The 14,424-nt window shown below is 33.8% G+C and overlaps 1 protein-coding gene across 2 annotated transcripts in view; it reads left to right on the forward strand.

Annotated features, from left to right (window-relative positions):
• LOC113520474 (dual specificity calcium/calmodulin-dependent 3',5'-cyclic nucleotide phosphodiesterase 1C-like) overlaps positions 1-14,424 on the forward strand; it is a 224,248-nt gene that overhangs the window by 102,221 nt on the left and 107,603 nt on the right. For both annotated transcript variants that reach the window (XM_052896730.1, XM_052896729.1), the window contains exons 3-4: positions 2,585-2,766; positions 6,510-6,573. In XM_052896730.1, the coding sequence (XP_052752690.1) occupies positions 2,585-2,766; positions 6,510-6,573 (246 nt within the window). The remainder of the gene's footprint in view (positions 1-2,584; positions 2,767-6,509; positions 6,574-14,424) is intronic.

Below are 14,424 nucleotides of genomic sequence, written 5' to 3' on the forward strand. Positions count from 1 at the left end.
ACATTTCTCCTATTCACTTTTATGATTTTTCTATGAAATTGTTACTATCATATTTTACAAAACTTGTTTGATCAAAATCTTTTATCATGCAGCTATATGAATATAGGAAACTTGAAAATAAATTTAACACACACTAACGGATTTATCCTATTGAGGGATCTCTTACGATCAACCTTTGAGAAGATGAAGCTCAATAGAAGGATGTGATTTGTATTCAGACAAAATAAGGATAATACCCAAACGCTATCGAACAAACATGAAATACAGGAATAGGCAACGTCAGACGTGGAGTTACGGTGCTACAGATGGAAAAAAGCTATGAATTTATATTCTCCCCACTTTTTATGTCGGGGATTAAAAGGGGTCGTCACACCCTAGCAGATCAGTACACTATCGATGTTATATAAGCATATATAAAACAAATATGTTAGTGGTGAATCACAACACAATAATCTAAACGTAGTAAGAGTAAACTGCAACGCGCGTCTGTTTCATAAATTTTAAAAAGACGAACACTGTTTTTCGGATCATTAACTAAAAATAGTACTGTTGCAATAAATTTAAACCTGTTTACTTTTTTAACTAAAAGACCATGTGAACAATAAAATAATCTTATTTCTCTATGCAATCTTATAACCTTTTGCATAAAAAGAATGAATACATGATAACATTATTATGACAAACTGTATGAATGGAGAACCGCTTTCCGTCAGTCTCTTAAGCTTATTTTTATTTTTGCATATAGAATCGAATTACAAATTACACACATCGACTCATTAGTAAATTTTATGCATTCCTCTAAATTACCATCTTTGCCAGATCATGGATTTTATGCATTTGTCTTATATTGCTTGGCATGCCTTTAGTCTTGTGATTTGGCGTATTTAATATTACCTGTAGTCTCATACGCATACTTGCTAACGAAATCACTATTGCACTTATTTTAAGCTTTACTCTAAACGTATCTTGTGCAGTGTTTCTTATAAGCTCGTTTTCTGTTAAACAAAATTAGCGCCCTTATGGAATAAAATATATTATTTGGCGGTGTGACAGCGACCTAATTGTAGCCACATTATTCTCCTCTACTATAATATCGGTCATATCTGTCGATCGACCAATACTCACTGCCATTATCACACAGATTAACGTAAAAGGTGCTTGTACAAGCATAGTCATTTCGTAATAAATAGATAGACTTTTAAACTCGAGTATATAGGTTCGTGTGAAATAAATTAAATTGTTGATGTATGGCGTAGCCCAGTAGGCAAACAAGTGCGTTTACAACTAACGTCGCAAATCGTTCCAATTTTAAATATTTTCAGCTAAATCATATGAAAAGGTTAATTTATATAAAAGTCCGGGAACTGCTTTCGGTATGTTCCAACTAATTGTTTTTTTTTTTTTCGTTCGTCCATTAACTTTTATTTGTTATTTATAAGATTGTGCAATGGAATTTTTCTTAATTCTGTTGCTCTCTTTTCAATATATTTCAGTGTCGTATTATTCAATACTCAGTCAAGGACACAAAATATATTTCCAGAATTACATTTCTTTTGTTTCCGCGTTATAATGTAATATATAAAAGAGGCATTTAAGAAAAATTGAATTGAAGGTCTCTTAACATGAATAATAGAAGCAAGGTTACAACATTTTTTTTTACAATTTTCGTCTTTATTTTTGTTCCGGCATTACGCAAATAGTACTGCACTTAAGTGAATGCGGTTTTCACAGTTGTGTTCCAGACTATCTTAAAATCTGGTGTATGTTTTATCTTGATGGGCCATCTATAAATGGGTGCTTAAGTAGCTAAGTCAAAACGCATACGAAGTAGCGTGCAAAGTTTATACTTGATAATGTTATCCTATCCCAAGTGATCCCGTTCACTTATAAATTATTAATAAATCATGGTATGCAAAAGTCCAAGTCAATACAAATCTTTCAAACCAGACCAGAGGGAGACTTCGTACAAAAGTCGTTTGCTTCTGTCCCATTCGTGTTTCAACCGTAAAGCAGTTGCGTTTGCATGGCTGTGTTTCAGTTTGAAGGGTAGGATATGTCGTGAATTTACAGGGTACAGAGGAATAACAACTGAGTCCTCAAGAATGGCAACGCATGGAGGTATCATGGGCGAAACAGTATTATACTCTGTTATGTCCATTGCACTGCTCATGTATATAGGCGACGGTTACCACTTCACTTTCCATCAAGTGGGCCGTCAGCTTGTTTGTGATTCTAAGTTGTATAAAAAAAAAGACCATATATTAATCGGATCGTAATATCATCGTGTGGTGTAAACGATCTCTCTCATAACGAGTTTCACAGGATCCAGTAATCGACTGCCGCGGTACTTAGGGCCGCGACAATATTTAGCGTGCACATACATGCTTTTACTGGCTTTTTATCAACGCTTCAGTAAACAAAGTACTAGATAAACAGCTCTGTTTCCGATAGATGCGGTATCGATATCAGATTGTCGAATCGAGAAATCGTCCCGTGTCGCGTCCCTTGATTTTACAGCCGCTAATTGGCGCCGCACGTGAACACGGTCTCAATTAGTGTAATACAGTGAAGGTATTCATTTCAGATCAAGAAGTTCCGGTTCGCCGCTCGATCGATCGCGGCTCGGAGATAGAGACCATGGATAATACAAACATCAGCACCGGCCGTTTCCTGACGATGCACAAGCGGCGCAAGAAGAGGCTCGTAACTCGCTCTCTCAGCCAAGAGACGGCGCTGCTGGACGATTTACAGCTGGGACAAGTGCAGGTAAAGGGCCCAATTCACGTTGGGCCAACGCGCTTTTCTAGTGCATTGGACCAACGTGTATAAGCCCGTTTGTATTTTTTTCTTGTTTTCACGTTTAAAATATAAATTGCGGCTGTATTGATATTTTTGACACCTCTGAACGGCCGATGCGGAATAATACGGCAGCGGTGCTCCTAACTGTGGCCCAGATCGCGAGACAACGTGTACAGGAGCCTTAAGTGTGACTCGGAGGCGCCCGTGCACATTGTTCTCCCATCACGGTCATTCTCCGCTAGTCCTTCACTATATATACGCTTCGTATTGTTCCAAGCGGTGCCACAAATTTAAATGTCATTTGTTTGTATTCATGAGGCGTCCACGCGCACTATTTGTAGGTATATATTCTTGGGACATATCGTAGTATATCGTTATGCGTCCTGAGTAGTACCAACAAGGACGGGCTAAGCGAATGAAAACATTATTTTTATGTGTACGATGGCTCAGTGTACGCTCGACTTTTTATATGACATCACTCTTTTAATATTGTAAACGTACGCGGCGCGGCGCGGCGCTGCGAAATGATAATAACAAATCAATTAATAATAACCAAATCAAAATATTTTATGTGTTTATGTTTTAAAGCCAACAGGCGTCAACAAGCGAATCATTTAACTAAATTAACAGTTATGATTAGCGCTTTTAAAAGAGCTGTGTCTATTTATAAATAGTCGTATGAGCCGCAATGTTTACAACATAATAGTACATTATGAGGAAGTGCCGCGGTTTAATGTGTACTTTATACGTACACTGCATACGCTCTTACCACAGAAATCATTTAAAACGCTCGCCTATCTAAACGGTGTTTATCAAAACACTGTCTTAGTGATTGAACGTTGTTTAATCGGTGTAATGATGTTTTATTGTAATTTTATGCAATGGCAAAACATTTATTAGATATATTACAATAAAATTTATTACATTAAACACTTTTTTTACTTTATAATTTCTAGTTGAGACATAATCAGGGGTTTGATGCCCATTTGTAGTGGGACTTCTAAAAGTGAATTTAACACCTGTCTATCACAAGTTTAACTTTTTTGTGGTAAGAACGTAATATTTAGCACCGTAGGCGCACCAATACACGATTCGTGTTTATGTTCCATTTAAAACAACTTCATAAAAGGTGAAGATTCTCAATTCGGTATTTTTACCTTTTTTTTTTTGATACCTCACAACTCCATTATTTACAAACCAATTTGGAAAATTATTTTTTATTCTAAATAAACTTTTTGCCCGCTAGTTCGTGTACGTAGATTTCAGAAGTAAAAATCCAATAAAATAGACCAATTCTAAATAACATATCAAGATCTTTTCTTTATCTTTTATTCTATTCGCGTATGGGTTAACTAAGCCGTTGCATGTCGACCCATTGTGCTTTTTTGTGCTACCCCCAGTCATATACCATTATTTTATAGCTTCTATGTGTTACCTTTACGATATCCCGCGGTTTAAGATATCTATAGTGCCCTGGCTCTGGATAAACCGTTCCCAGTAGACTTATACGCATTCCGATTCCTTACTGCACAATCTGCATAATGTGTCCAAGGATAGACCCATCTTGTATAGTATATGACTTACTGGCATATGTCCAGTTAAGGAACTCATTATAAGTGTTGCCAGTTGTCTGCCACCGCTGTAGATGAGTTTATCCCATCGCTAAACCTTGTCGTTAAGGATTTTAGAATGCCTGAGACCCTTCAATGTCCTCCATTCCTGTTTCTCCATTTCTGTTTTATTTTCGCAAACTCCTCAAGGTCATGGTTAACAACTTGATGCAAGTACAACGGTTCATCCCCTTCTCGCCAACTCACCGACTTTTTCATTTTAATGCCTATATGACCAGGGACCCATACCAAATTAACTCTATTATGCCTATCCAAATTATTTAGGTTTTAATTAATATTTAACCCTGAATTAACTCTTATTGATACAAATGCTTGCATAGTCGCTTGACTATCACTTAAATGATAGAGAAAACATACACCAGTGTTTAAGTTAAACCATCAAGCATACAACAAAGAAAACGTCGTCGGATTTTATACAGTTGTTTTCGTGTGATGCCGGAATAAAACATATAGACAGACAGATAAATGTAATTACTAAAGATTATTGTTTTAGATTCTATTTCTCTTATTAAGACGATACTTACATGCATACATATTTGTCAAGCTTGTCTTCCGTTAAGGTAGGCAGAAACAATATGCGAATGTCAAATGCTGCGATTCGAACAGATCTCTTTCGCTTCCTCTGCATTCGTCAATGTTTTTATACACGCTCGTCGGTTACGGAAATTTTAATTTGACCCTTCTCAGCGCGTCGTTTGGTCAACATATATCCGTCTAGGCCTGCACCTACCGATATCTCCGTTTATACATGCTGGATAAAAATCTTTCTTAACTCTTTTTTCACCATTCTCTCCAAAATGGCCAAACCAACGCAACATTCAAATTCCAATTTTTGTCACTACATCGTCTTTCAATCCGCACTTTTCTCTAAATGTACTATTTCTTACTTTATTTTTTAATATAATACCACATATACTTCTGTTCAAAGTTCTCATCTCTACTTCATTTATTCTACTTTTATGCTTCTTCTGCCATACCCACGATTTACTTGCGTACATGAGTGTTGGTATCAGTACTCCGTGAACTATGGTAAGGCGAACTTGGCACGAAACATTTTTCTCGCCACAATTGAGAGCAGTGTACCGTTAACGCTGTTTCCCGCTTTCGCTCTCCTTTCAATACCACCCTCGCACTTCCTATCCCTCGTAAACAATGCACCCAAATATCACTCATTTGTTCTACTCTTTTATCTCCTATCATTATCTGACATGACGTTAAACTTTCATTCCTCTCAATAACCATTACCTTCGTCTTCTTCGCGTTTACTTTCATATCTATTCTTGCGGATGCTTCATTCTTTACTGTCATCAGTTGTTGTAATTCATACTCTGACGATACAAACAGTATTTGGTCGTCAACATATAAGTATTCATTCATATCATTTTTTATTAAACATCCCCCATGTACAAACACTATAGTTCAGTTAAAATCATTCAATGGTTTAGTTTTTAATCTAAATAATAATTTTGTCACGATTGTAGGTTTTTTTTTGACATAATATTATATTATGTCACTTTTAAGACTGCGTTTGATGCAATCTACTACCATCATCCTTTAAAGGTTAATAATCGTAAATTTTTATTAACGTTTAAATTTCAACTCTAATTTCAACGTCATTAAGTCGAAATTCGTTCTCCGCCAATCGTATTTAGAATAGAGTGCACTGTACATTCTGTTAATTATCTAGTTTCTATAATACCTTGACTCAACTAAAACGGACAGCAAAACGTATCGTGTAATGGGCGCCTTACGCGACTACATAGGCATATTCGTTTGTACGTAGTATTAAAATTCCTGCCCGATGCAGTGGACATTGACAATCAGCCAAGAATCTGGTAAACAATAATGCATCTTTGTTTCGTTCGAACGAAGCTATATATTTCCAGTTACACAGAGAGGTCAACGACTTCGCCGAACGCAACCATTTGCATTTTCTTAATGTTTCTGCGCTGAATGTCTGCGAATATTTTTTTAATTTATCGCTAGAGCGAATAAACCTCGATACAGGACGTGATTCATGGTACTACCAATAGCCACCATGTGTGTATTGTAATAATAAACTGTTTTGCTTTTTTGCAGTGCATCCTGAATCAGTCAGTGCTGTGGAAGTTCAATGCATTTACGTTAGAAAACGTCTCTGGCGGTAATGTTCTATTACTTATATTTTTTCTAAATTAAAAAATCATTCTTATATCATCTTAAAGTTTAAAATATAAATCAACATGAACAACTTTAAAAAGTCATGGCTGTAGCTATAATTCGTAATTTTAGTTCAACTTCCCGTACTAAAATACACTCACTCATACTAAAATACGCTTACTAACACGCACACGCATATACACCGATGGCTTCAAAACTGAGAACGTTTCAGGAGCCGGAGTCTTTTCCTTAGACCTTAATATAAACATACACATACCGCTTGGCGTACACAGCTCAATATTCCAATTCGAATGTGTAGCAATAACCGAGGCTGCTGCAGCTGTACATAAGCTGGGAATAAATGATATTGGCATTAGATTCTGATGTGATAACACAGCGGTACTAAAAGCACTACAAAACAACAAGACAAATAACAAATTAATAATCAAATGCCACCGGGCACTGGATAAGATATCTTACAATAATCGAGTAATCCTCCAGTTGATAAGAGGGCACAGTGGATCGTATGGTAACGATGCCGCAGATGAGCTAGCTAAAAGGGATTCTGGAACGAAAGTGGTGGGCATGTATCCACTTCTTCCTCTTCCGTTCTCGCAGTTTCGAACATGGATTTGTCAAGGATCCGCTGACATACAAAACCAAAGATGGATACAGTCTACTGATTGCCGGCAAAAAACTGGCCCTGCGAACGTTGAATCAACGACTATCAAAACATTTCTTATATGTAAATAGAAAAAAAACTTAATAATAGGGACAATAACGGGCAATTGCCCATTAAAAAAAATTATACACAACAGGAGCCACAGACAGCCCTCTATGTCGAGGTTGTTTTGACGCCGATAGTGCGTAACTACTCGTATTTTAACTTAAGACGTCTGAGACTCGGACTTCACAGATAATTTCGGAATTATGCTGTTACTACGTAACTCTTTTAACTTAAAACGTCTGAGACTCGGACTTCACAGATAATTTCCGAATTACGCTGTTAGAGCGTAACTCTTTTAAGACGTCTGAGACTCGGACTTCACAGATAACTTCCGAATTACGCCGATAGTGCTTAACTCTTGTGCACGTTAGTGTTCAGAGATTATGGCTAGCCACTTAGGTTTTAATATCTGCTTGATCAAGTGATATAAAGGACACTCCAAACTAATAAAGTTGTTCATGTTAAGTATATCAAGTCTTAAATGTGTTATTTGCTCATTTATTTATGTTTAATTTGCAAATTATTTATTGGTAATTTAAATATTAAGGTACTTTTATGTTGCATGAGAGTATTTTATTTATACCTATCATATAATGTCTTATAGCATAGATATCTCATAACATAGGGGAAGTTGCCGTACCTTGATCATGTGAAGATTTTCAATTCTTATTCTTTTTACCGGTGATTATCTATGGTTAGTTGATGTTAAAAAAAAAACTAACAATATGAAGTAAGACGCAAATGATAATTTCTAAACATTTAGAGGTGATGCGGTTATACATTTTTTAGCGTTTAAAGGTAAGTTTTATATTTTTTATTTTTATTAAATTTCTTGATAATATATAATTAATACTAAATACTGTACTAAATGTATTAAATACGAAACATCTCATAACTTGCTGTTTAAGAAATTTACTTTATTAGCATTTTCGTTGTGCTATATAGACATTTGCTAAACTTATCCTATTTTTTATAAAATATAGAATATATAGGTAAAGTTGAGAGTGTTGTCTGTATTCTGGTTAAGGTACAGAAGATAACAACAGCGAAGACAAGAGTCCTTTATAGTCAATTACGACATCAGACAATTTTCAACAGTACAATCATCTGCTAATCAAGTTTATGCAAATAATTCTGAAAAAACTGAAATATCTAGTAAAAGGATTATATCTGTATAGTTCTACGATTTAGTTCTACTAGTAGAACCGAACTCTTCTGTTCTACTAGTGGAACTAAACGAACTAATAAATCCGTTCAGTCCTACTAATAGAACAAAACGGACTAAAAAGCTAGTTCTATTTACAAGAAATAACGGAGAGGGAAATTATATTAATTTGCATCTGCATTGTTCGACGGTTTAGTTGCACTATTTTCGAAATTTATATCTATGGGCAGATATTAAAAAAATAATCTAATAAAACTAATTCTGAGACTGAATTCCGTTCGTGAAATGTCGAAAATATTAGAAGTAACATATACAAATGAACAACAAGCTATTGTATTCCAATTACGATGATAACAACCTTGTTTATGTTCTATTCTAATGTTCCCACTTTAGACTCTAAATATTTCAACTGTTTATGTGGTTATCAAATAAGAAGTAAATATATTTTATTTTCATATAAACTATGAGACTGATTAAGAAAAATATGTGTGATATAAAAGAAAAAAAACATGTTTAGCCTCAAACTGAATAGATAAAAGATAATAAATAAGTTAATGACTAATATATTTGTATTCAATATAGTTTCTCTTGTTATTGCGTGAGTTATATAATTGTAAGAAATATAGAAAATTAAATATAGCATTGATATTGGATTCCACATTGCATTTTATTTGTCTTAAAACTGCCTATGGTCAAGGTGCAGCATATGCTGTATCAAATACGTTGGTATTGCTGCACCTTGATTGATCAAATTGCCTTTCCCTGTAAAAATAATTTAAAAAAAACTTTTACGATATTAACATGTACTTTTGTATATTTTTGTTATTTTGAGCTCAATTAGTTTCTTTTTAAAATACAAATGTTTTGATTATATTTTTAATGTTATAAATGTTTTAATGAAAAATGTATCAAGGTACAATAGCTTCCCTTTCTTTAACGTCCATTTCGCCCATCATGCATTGTCAATCACGAGAACTGTTGTTCCATATTTAAATATTAGCATTTCATATGTAGTTGTTTGACTCCCATTAAAAATTAGAATGTAGATATGTGTTAATTATACATAGTAATAAGCATGGTAACTTTAAAAATATGTGTTTTGTGTATACACTTACAGGTTTATTAAAGCCAGAAAACAAAATTATTATTGTTCAAAACTGACTTGTTCAGTAACAAACTTTTATAATATATAAGTGTTGTATATCGAATTTCGAATGTCTTATCAAAACGCTTGCAGGTGTTATGGCGTCGAATGTGACGTCACGCCCATGTAAACATGTGTCAAATCTGACATTTGTACTTAATATTGATAGAAGTGAAAATATATTACTTTGGCTTGATGCCTAAGAACAAGGAATCTTTGATCGTGGCGGAAAGCTGTAAATTTATATTTTATAAAAAAAAAAGCGTTCTTACTAAAATTAAGAAATTTAAAAAAAGAACTTAATTATTTCTTTATTACTGTCCTCGTGCCAACTGTAGCATGTTTACAATCATGTATAAAGGATTGCACCTCAATGTCCTCGGACATTTTGTCCGCAAACAAACATTCCCAGACTTTTAAGTCCAATGAGGGCGACGTACAATTTAGTCGAGTCATAAAACCATCTACATTGTACTGCTACAATGCACACGTCTTAAACACGATTTGTACAATAGGTATTATCAACGGACAAAAAGTACCTCTATCGTTTACACCGCGGACGAAAACAATACGTACACATTGCCGCACGTGTCGCTTAGGCCACAAATAGGCAAACAGTCTCGCCTGCAGTGCACCTAATGTTTCCCAAGGTGTGTATATGTTCTCATTAGTTCAGAACACCGCACTGCATTCTGCACCCACGTGCAATCTCCCAAGAAACATAAACTCTGCTCTATGTCGGTATATTGGTACATTTACCTGATATATTTCATTAGTTGTTCCATAAAGAGCCGACAGCAAGAGTCGTACATTTTTTAAATAGACAGTTCTGTGTACGAGGCCTTTTATGCTACCCTTACTTGTTCTAACTTCTTTATTAATATTACTAGCGGCTCGTCCCTGCTTCGCACGGTTGGACATTTTTACAACATTTTAAAAAGTGATTATTGTGACATAACGATAATAGTAGGACATATGGTATTGCGAAGTTTTTTGTAGTTATTGATATTTTCTTCAATATTGTAGAACATACTTTTGTTCTATCACCAATAGTTTCCGCAGCGCACGCAATGAAAGATATTTTATAGCATTTTTTTACACCTTGAGTTACGTTACTAAAGTTTTAGTAAGGATCCCTTATCTTTTCTAGCAATAAATATAGCCTATGTTACTCAGGGTGAATGTAGCTTTGTAATGGTGAAAGAATTTTTGAAATCGGCAAAGTAGTTTTTAGGTTTATTCATTACAAACATACATACACACAAAAAATACAAACCTTTCCTCTTTATAAGTGTAGATGTAGATTAGTGTAGATAAATATGGAATCGGTTTTGCCTGCTTACTACCTCTAAGCTGTTTAATTAATTTCTATAAAATTTGATGTACATGTTTTATTTGATATGAAGAAGGACGTAATCTACCTTTTGTCCCGGTCAATGAACCTATACCGGTTACACGAAGTCGTACGTAAAAGCTAGTCATAGATTAAAGCAAATTGCTGATTTAATAGATTTATATTAATTTTGGAATGCAAAATTAGTATCACGAGGCTTTATATAGTATTTTATATAACATGAAAATAATTAAATGGAAAATGAAAAATCTTATATTACAAGTGAACATGCATTTGCATTTAACAAATAAACATAACAAAAACGAGGCCCATTATTAAACATACAAACATACAGCATATTGTATTTATAAATATATCTGTCATCTGATAACTACTATTAATAAGAACTAAATAACTGTCTAGTACCCATAGTACAAGGTCTGATTACTTTGGGATTAGGTGTGTTTATTACATGGCATCACACTGTTAAAAAAGTAGTCTAATAAATATATACAAGATAAAATACATTTGACACACTAATATATACCCATACGATGTATGTATATATGTATATATATATGGTCTTAAATATTTAATATTACAATATTCCCTTAACACTCTAAACAAGATCTGTATAGGAGTAGACACGTTCATAAGTCCCTTGTTTTATTTTAATAAATAACTTGAAGAACTGTACAGAAGATGTATATATATATATATATATATATATATATATATATATATACTAGCTGACCCCGTAAACGTTGTTTTACCACTTATTGCCAAATATAAAAATCGCAATTAAAATACAGGGGTTGTTGTAATCGTAAAACGATGAAAATTTAAAGTTGTATGTATTTTTCAATGCTAAATCATAACAAAATAAAAATGGAAAAATTTGTCAAAAAAATAAAAAAAATATTTTGGGGAGGGTCACCCTTATTATTGACGGGTATGAAAAATAGATGTTGGCCGATTCTCAGACCTACCCGATATGCACACAGAATTTCATAAATATCGGTAAAGCCGTTTCGGAGGAGTTTGGTAACAATAACACGAGAATTTTATATATAAGATTCATTTTTAATCTTATCTATAATAAGAATATAATTTCTACTATGTAATACACACATATATATATATATATATATATATATATATATATATATATATATATATATATATATATATATATATATATATATATATATATATATAATCTTATCTATAATATGAATATAATTTCTACTATGTAATACACTTATCAAGATAGATAAGTCATATTATATACTAACTACTTATATGATTGTTATGCATTATCCATTCGACATGTTTAATTTATAATATGACAGATGATCACTACAATGCTGAATAACTATATGTGTGTGTATGTATGTATATATATGTATTTATGTGTGTAAGTTTTTATTTATTTATGTATTAACTAGCTGACCCCGCAAACGTTGTTTTGCCATATACATTATTTCTAGAAAATATTTTTTTTTTAGGGATGGGTCACCCTTATCATTGAGGGGTATAAAAAATAGATGTTGACCGATTCTCAGACCTACCGAATATGCACACAAAATTTCATGAAAATCGATAAAGCCGTTTCGGAGGAGTTTGGTAACAAACACCGTGACACGAGAATTTTATATATTAGATTATTTTATTTATTATTCATGTACTTTTATTATTTACATATGTAAGTTTTTATTGTATTATATATTAATGAAACACTGACGGGGCACCAGTGAGGGATGACAGATGAATATGAAAGTAGGTCAGTTGGCCCATCCTGACGAATTAAACTAGAATTAGTCACGATGGTTTCCAGGGGGAACCACGTGAAGGTCTACCTGACAGGGTATATTGCTAATAATAGGGCTATTTGACCCCATTACTAGCAATCTCATTCCCCCCGCTTCTCAAAGGTTGACTATAAAAGATCCCTTTATGGGATAAGTCCGCCATTGTATATTAAATCATTTATCAGTGTTCAATGTGAATTATGTACAATAAAGATTTTACAATACAATACAATACTAATTGGTAATTAATCATAAATTAAAAATTAATATTATTCACTATTGAAATGTCCTTGATATATTCTGTCATATTATTAGTTTTGTATAATAACTTTGATAATAAATATCTTATTATTTACCAGAGAGAGACTGTACAAGTCATTTGTTTAGGCACCTCTGTCCCATTCGTGTTTCTACCGTGAAGCAGTTGTGTTTGCATCGTTGTATTTCGGTTTGAAGGGTGGTATATGGCAGTAAATTTACAGGGTACAGAGGAATAACACCTGAGATCTCAGGAATAGCAACGCATGGGAGTTATCATGGGTGAAACAGTTTACTCTATTATGTCCATGGTACTCATATCTATAGGCGACGGTTACTACTTTTCATCAGGTGGGCTGTCAGCTTGTTTGCCATTCTAAATCTATACTTATAATAAATCTGTAGAGAGGTCAATTCTGTACATGAAATATATTTCCAAAATATAAGGGGTGATTAGTGATCGATACTGATGCTAAAAATGCAATCAGTAAAATTTTTGTCTGTCTGTCTGTATGTTCGTTATATAAACAAAAACTACTCGACGGATTTTAACGAAACTTGGTACAATTATTCTTCATACTCCTGGGCAGGTTATAGTATACTTTTCATCACGCTACGATCAATAGGAGCAGAGCAGTGAAGGGAAATGTTGGGAAAACGGGAGAAGTTGCTCCATTTTTAAGTTTCCGTCGCGTGTGCAGCCTTAATAGCCACTTTTTAAAATGTAAAATTGTCCACTCGTGCGAAGCCGGGACGGGCCTAGTGGATGAGTTGCATGAGTTGCATGAAAAAAAAATTAACTATCATTTTTAAATAAATATTTATTTTTTATTTGATAATTTATTTATTTTCTTTGTTCTTTGCTATATTTTCAGATGGCATAATTTGTTCAGTAAAAATCAACCGTTGATTCTGTTTAAATATATTATTTTTATGGTTAAAAACAGACCGCAACGACCGTATGAAAACGTTGCAATGTGAAAATGTAGGATCGCGGACACTGCAAATCACAAATCTCAACAACTTTATACAGAAACTGTTGCAATATACATAGCAGTTTCAAATGCGACACTGCGGTTTTGTCTCACAAACGAATAAAATTCCATGTTATACATGTATATTTTATTCATGCATATATGTGGGTAGATTTTATATAGTTACTAGCTTTTAAGCTCAACTTCGAGCGCGAGATGGGCAGCTACGTTCCTCTTATAACATCTCTATAGCCTAACTGCGGTTGCCAGTTCGCCTGCCAAGCGTGGCAACTACTGGCAACCCTACTCTAAGGAGGAGGCTTAAGTTCAGCAGTGGACAGTTAGACTGCTCACTCGTGAATAGGATATATTTAATGTTTGGGAGAAAAAAAGAAATATTTATTTATTTATTTATATACATACATACATCCATGTCCTTCTCC

The sequence above is a fragment of the Galleria mellonella genome, unplaced genomic scaffold, assembly GCF_026898425.1.
Source record: "Galleria mellonella isolate WM207_F2 unplaced genomic scaffold, CSIRO_AGI_GalMel_v1 utg33, whole genome shotgun sequence".
In the NCBI taxonomy this organism is placed as follows: domain Eukaryota; kingdom Metazoa; phylum Arthropoda; class Insecta; order Lepidoptera; family Pyralidae; genus Galleria; species Galleria mellonella.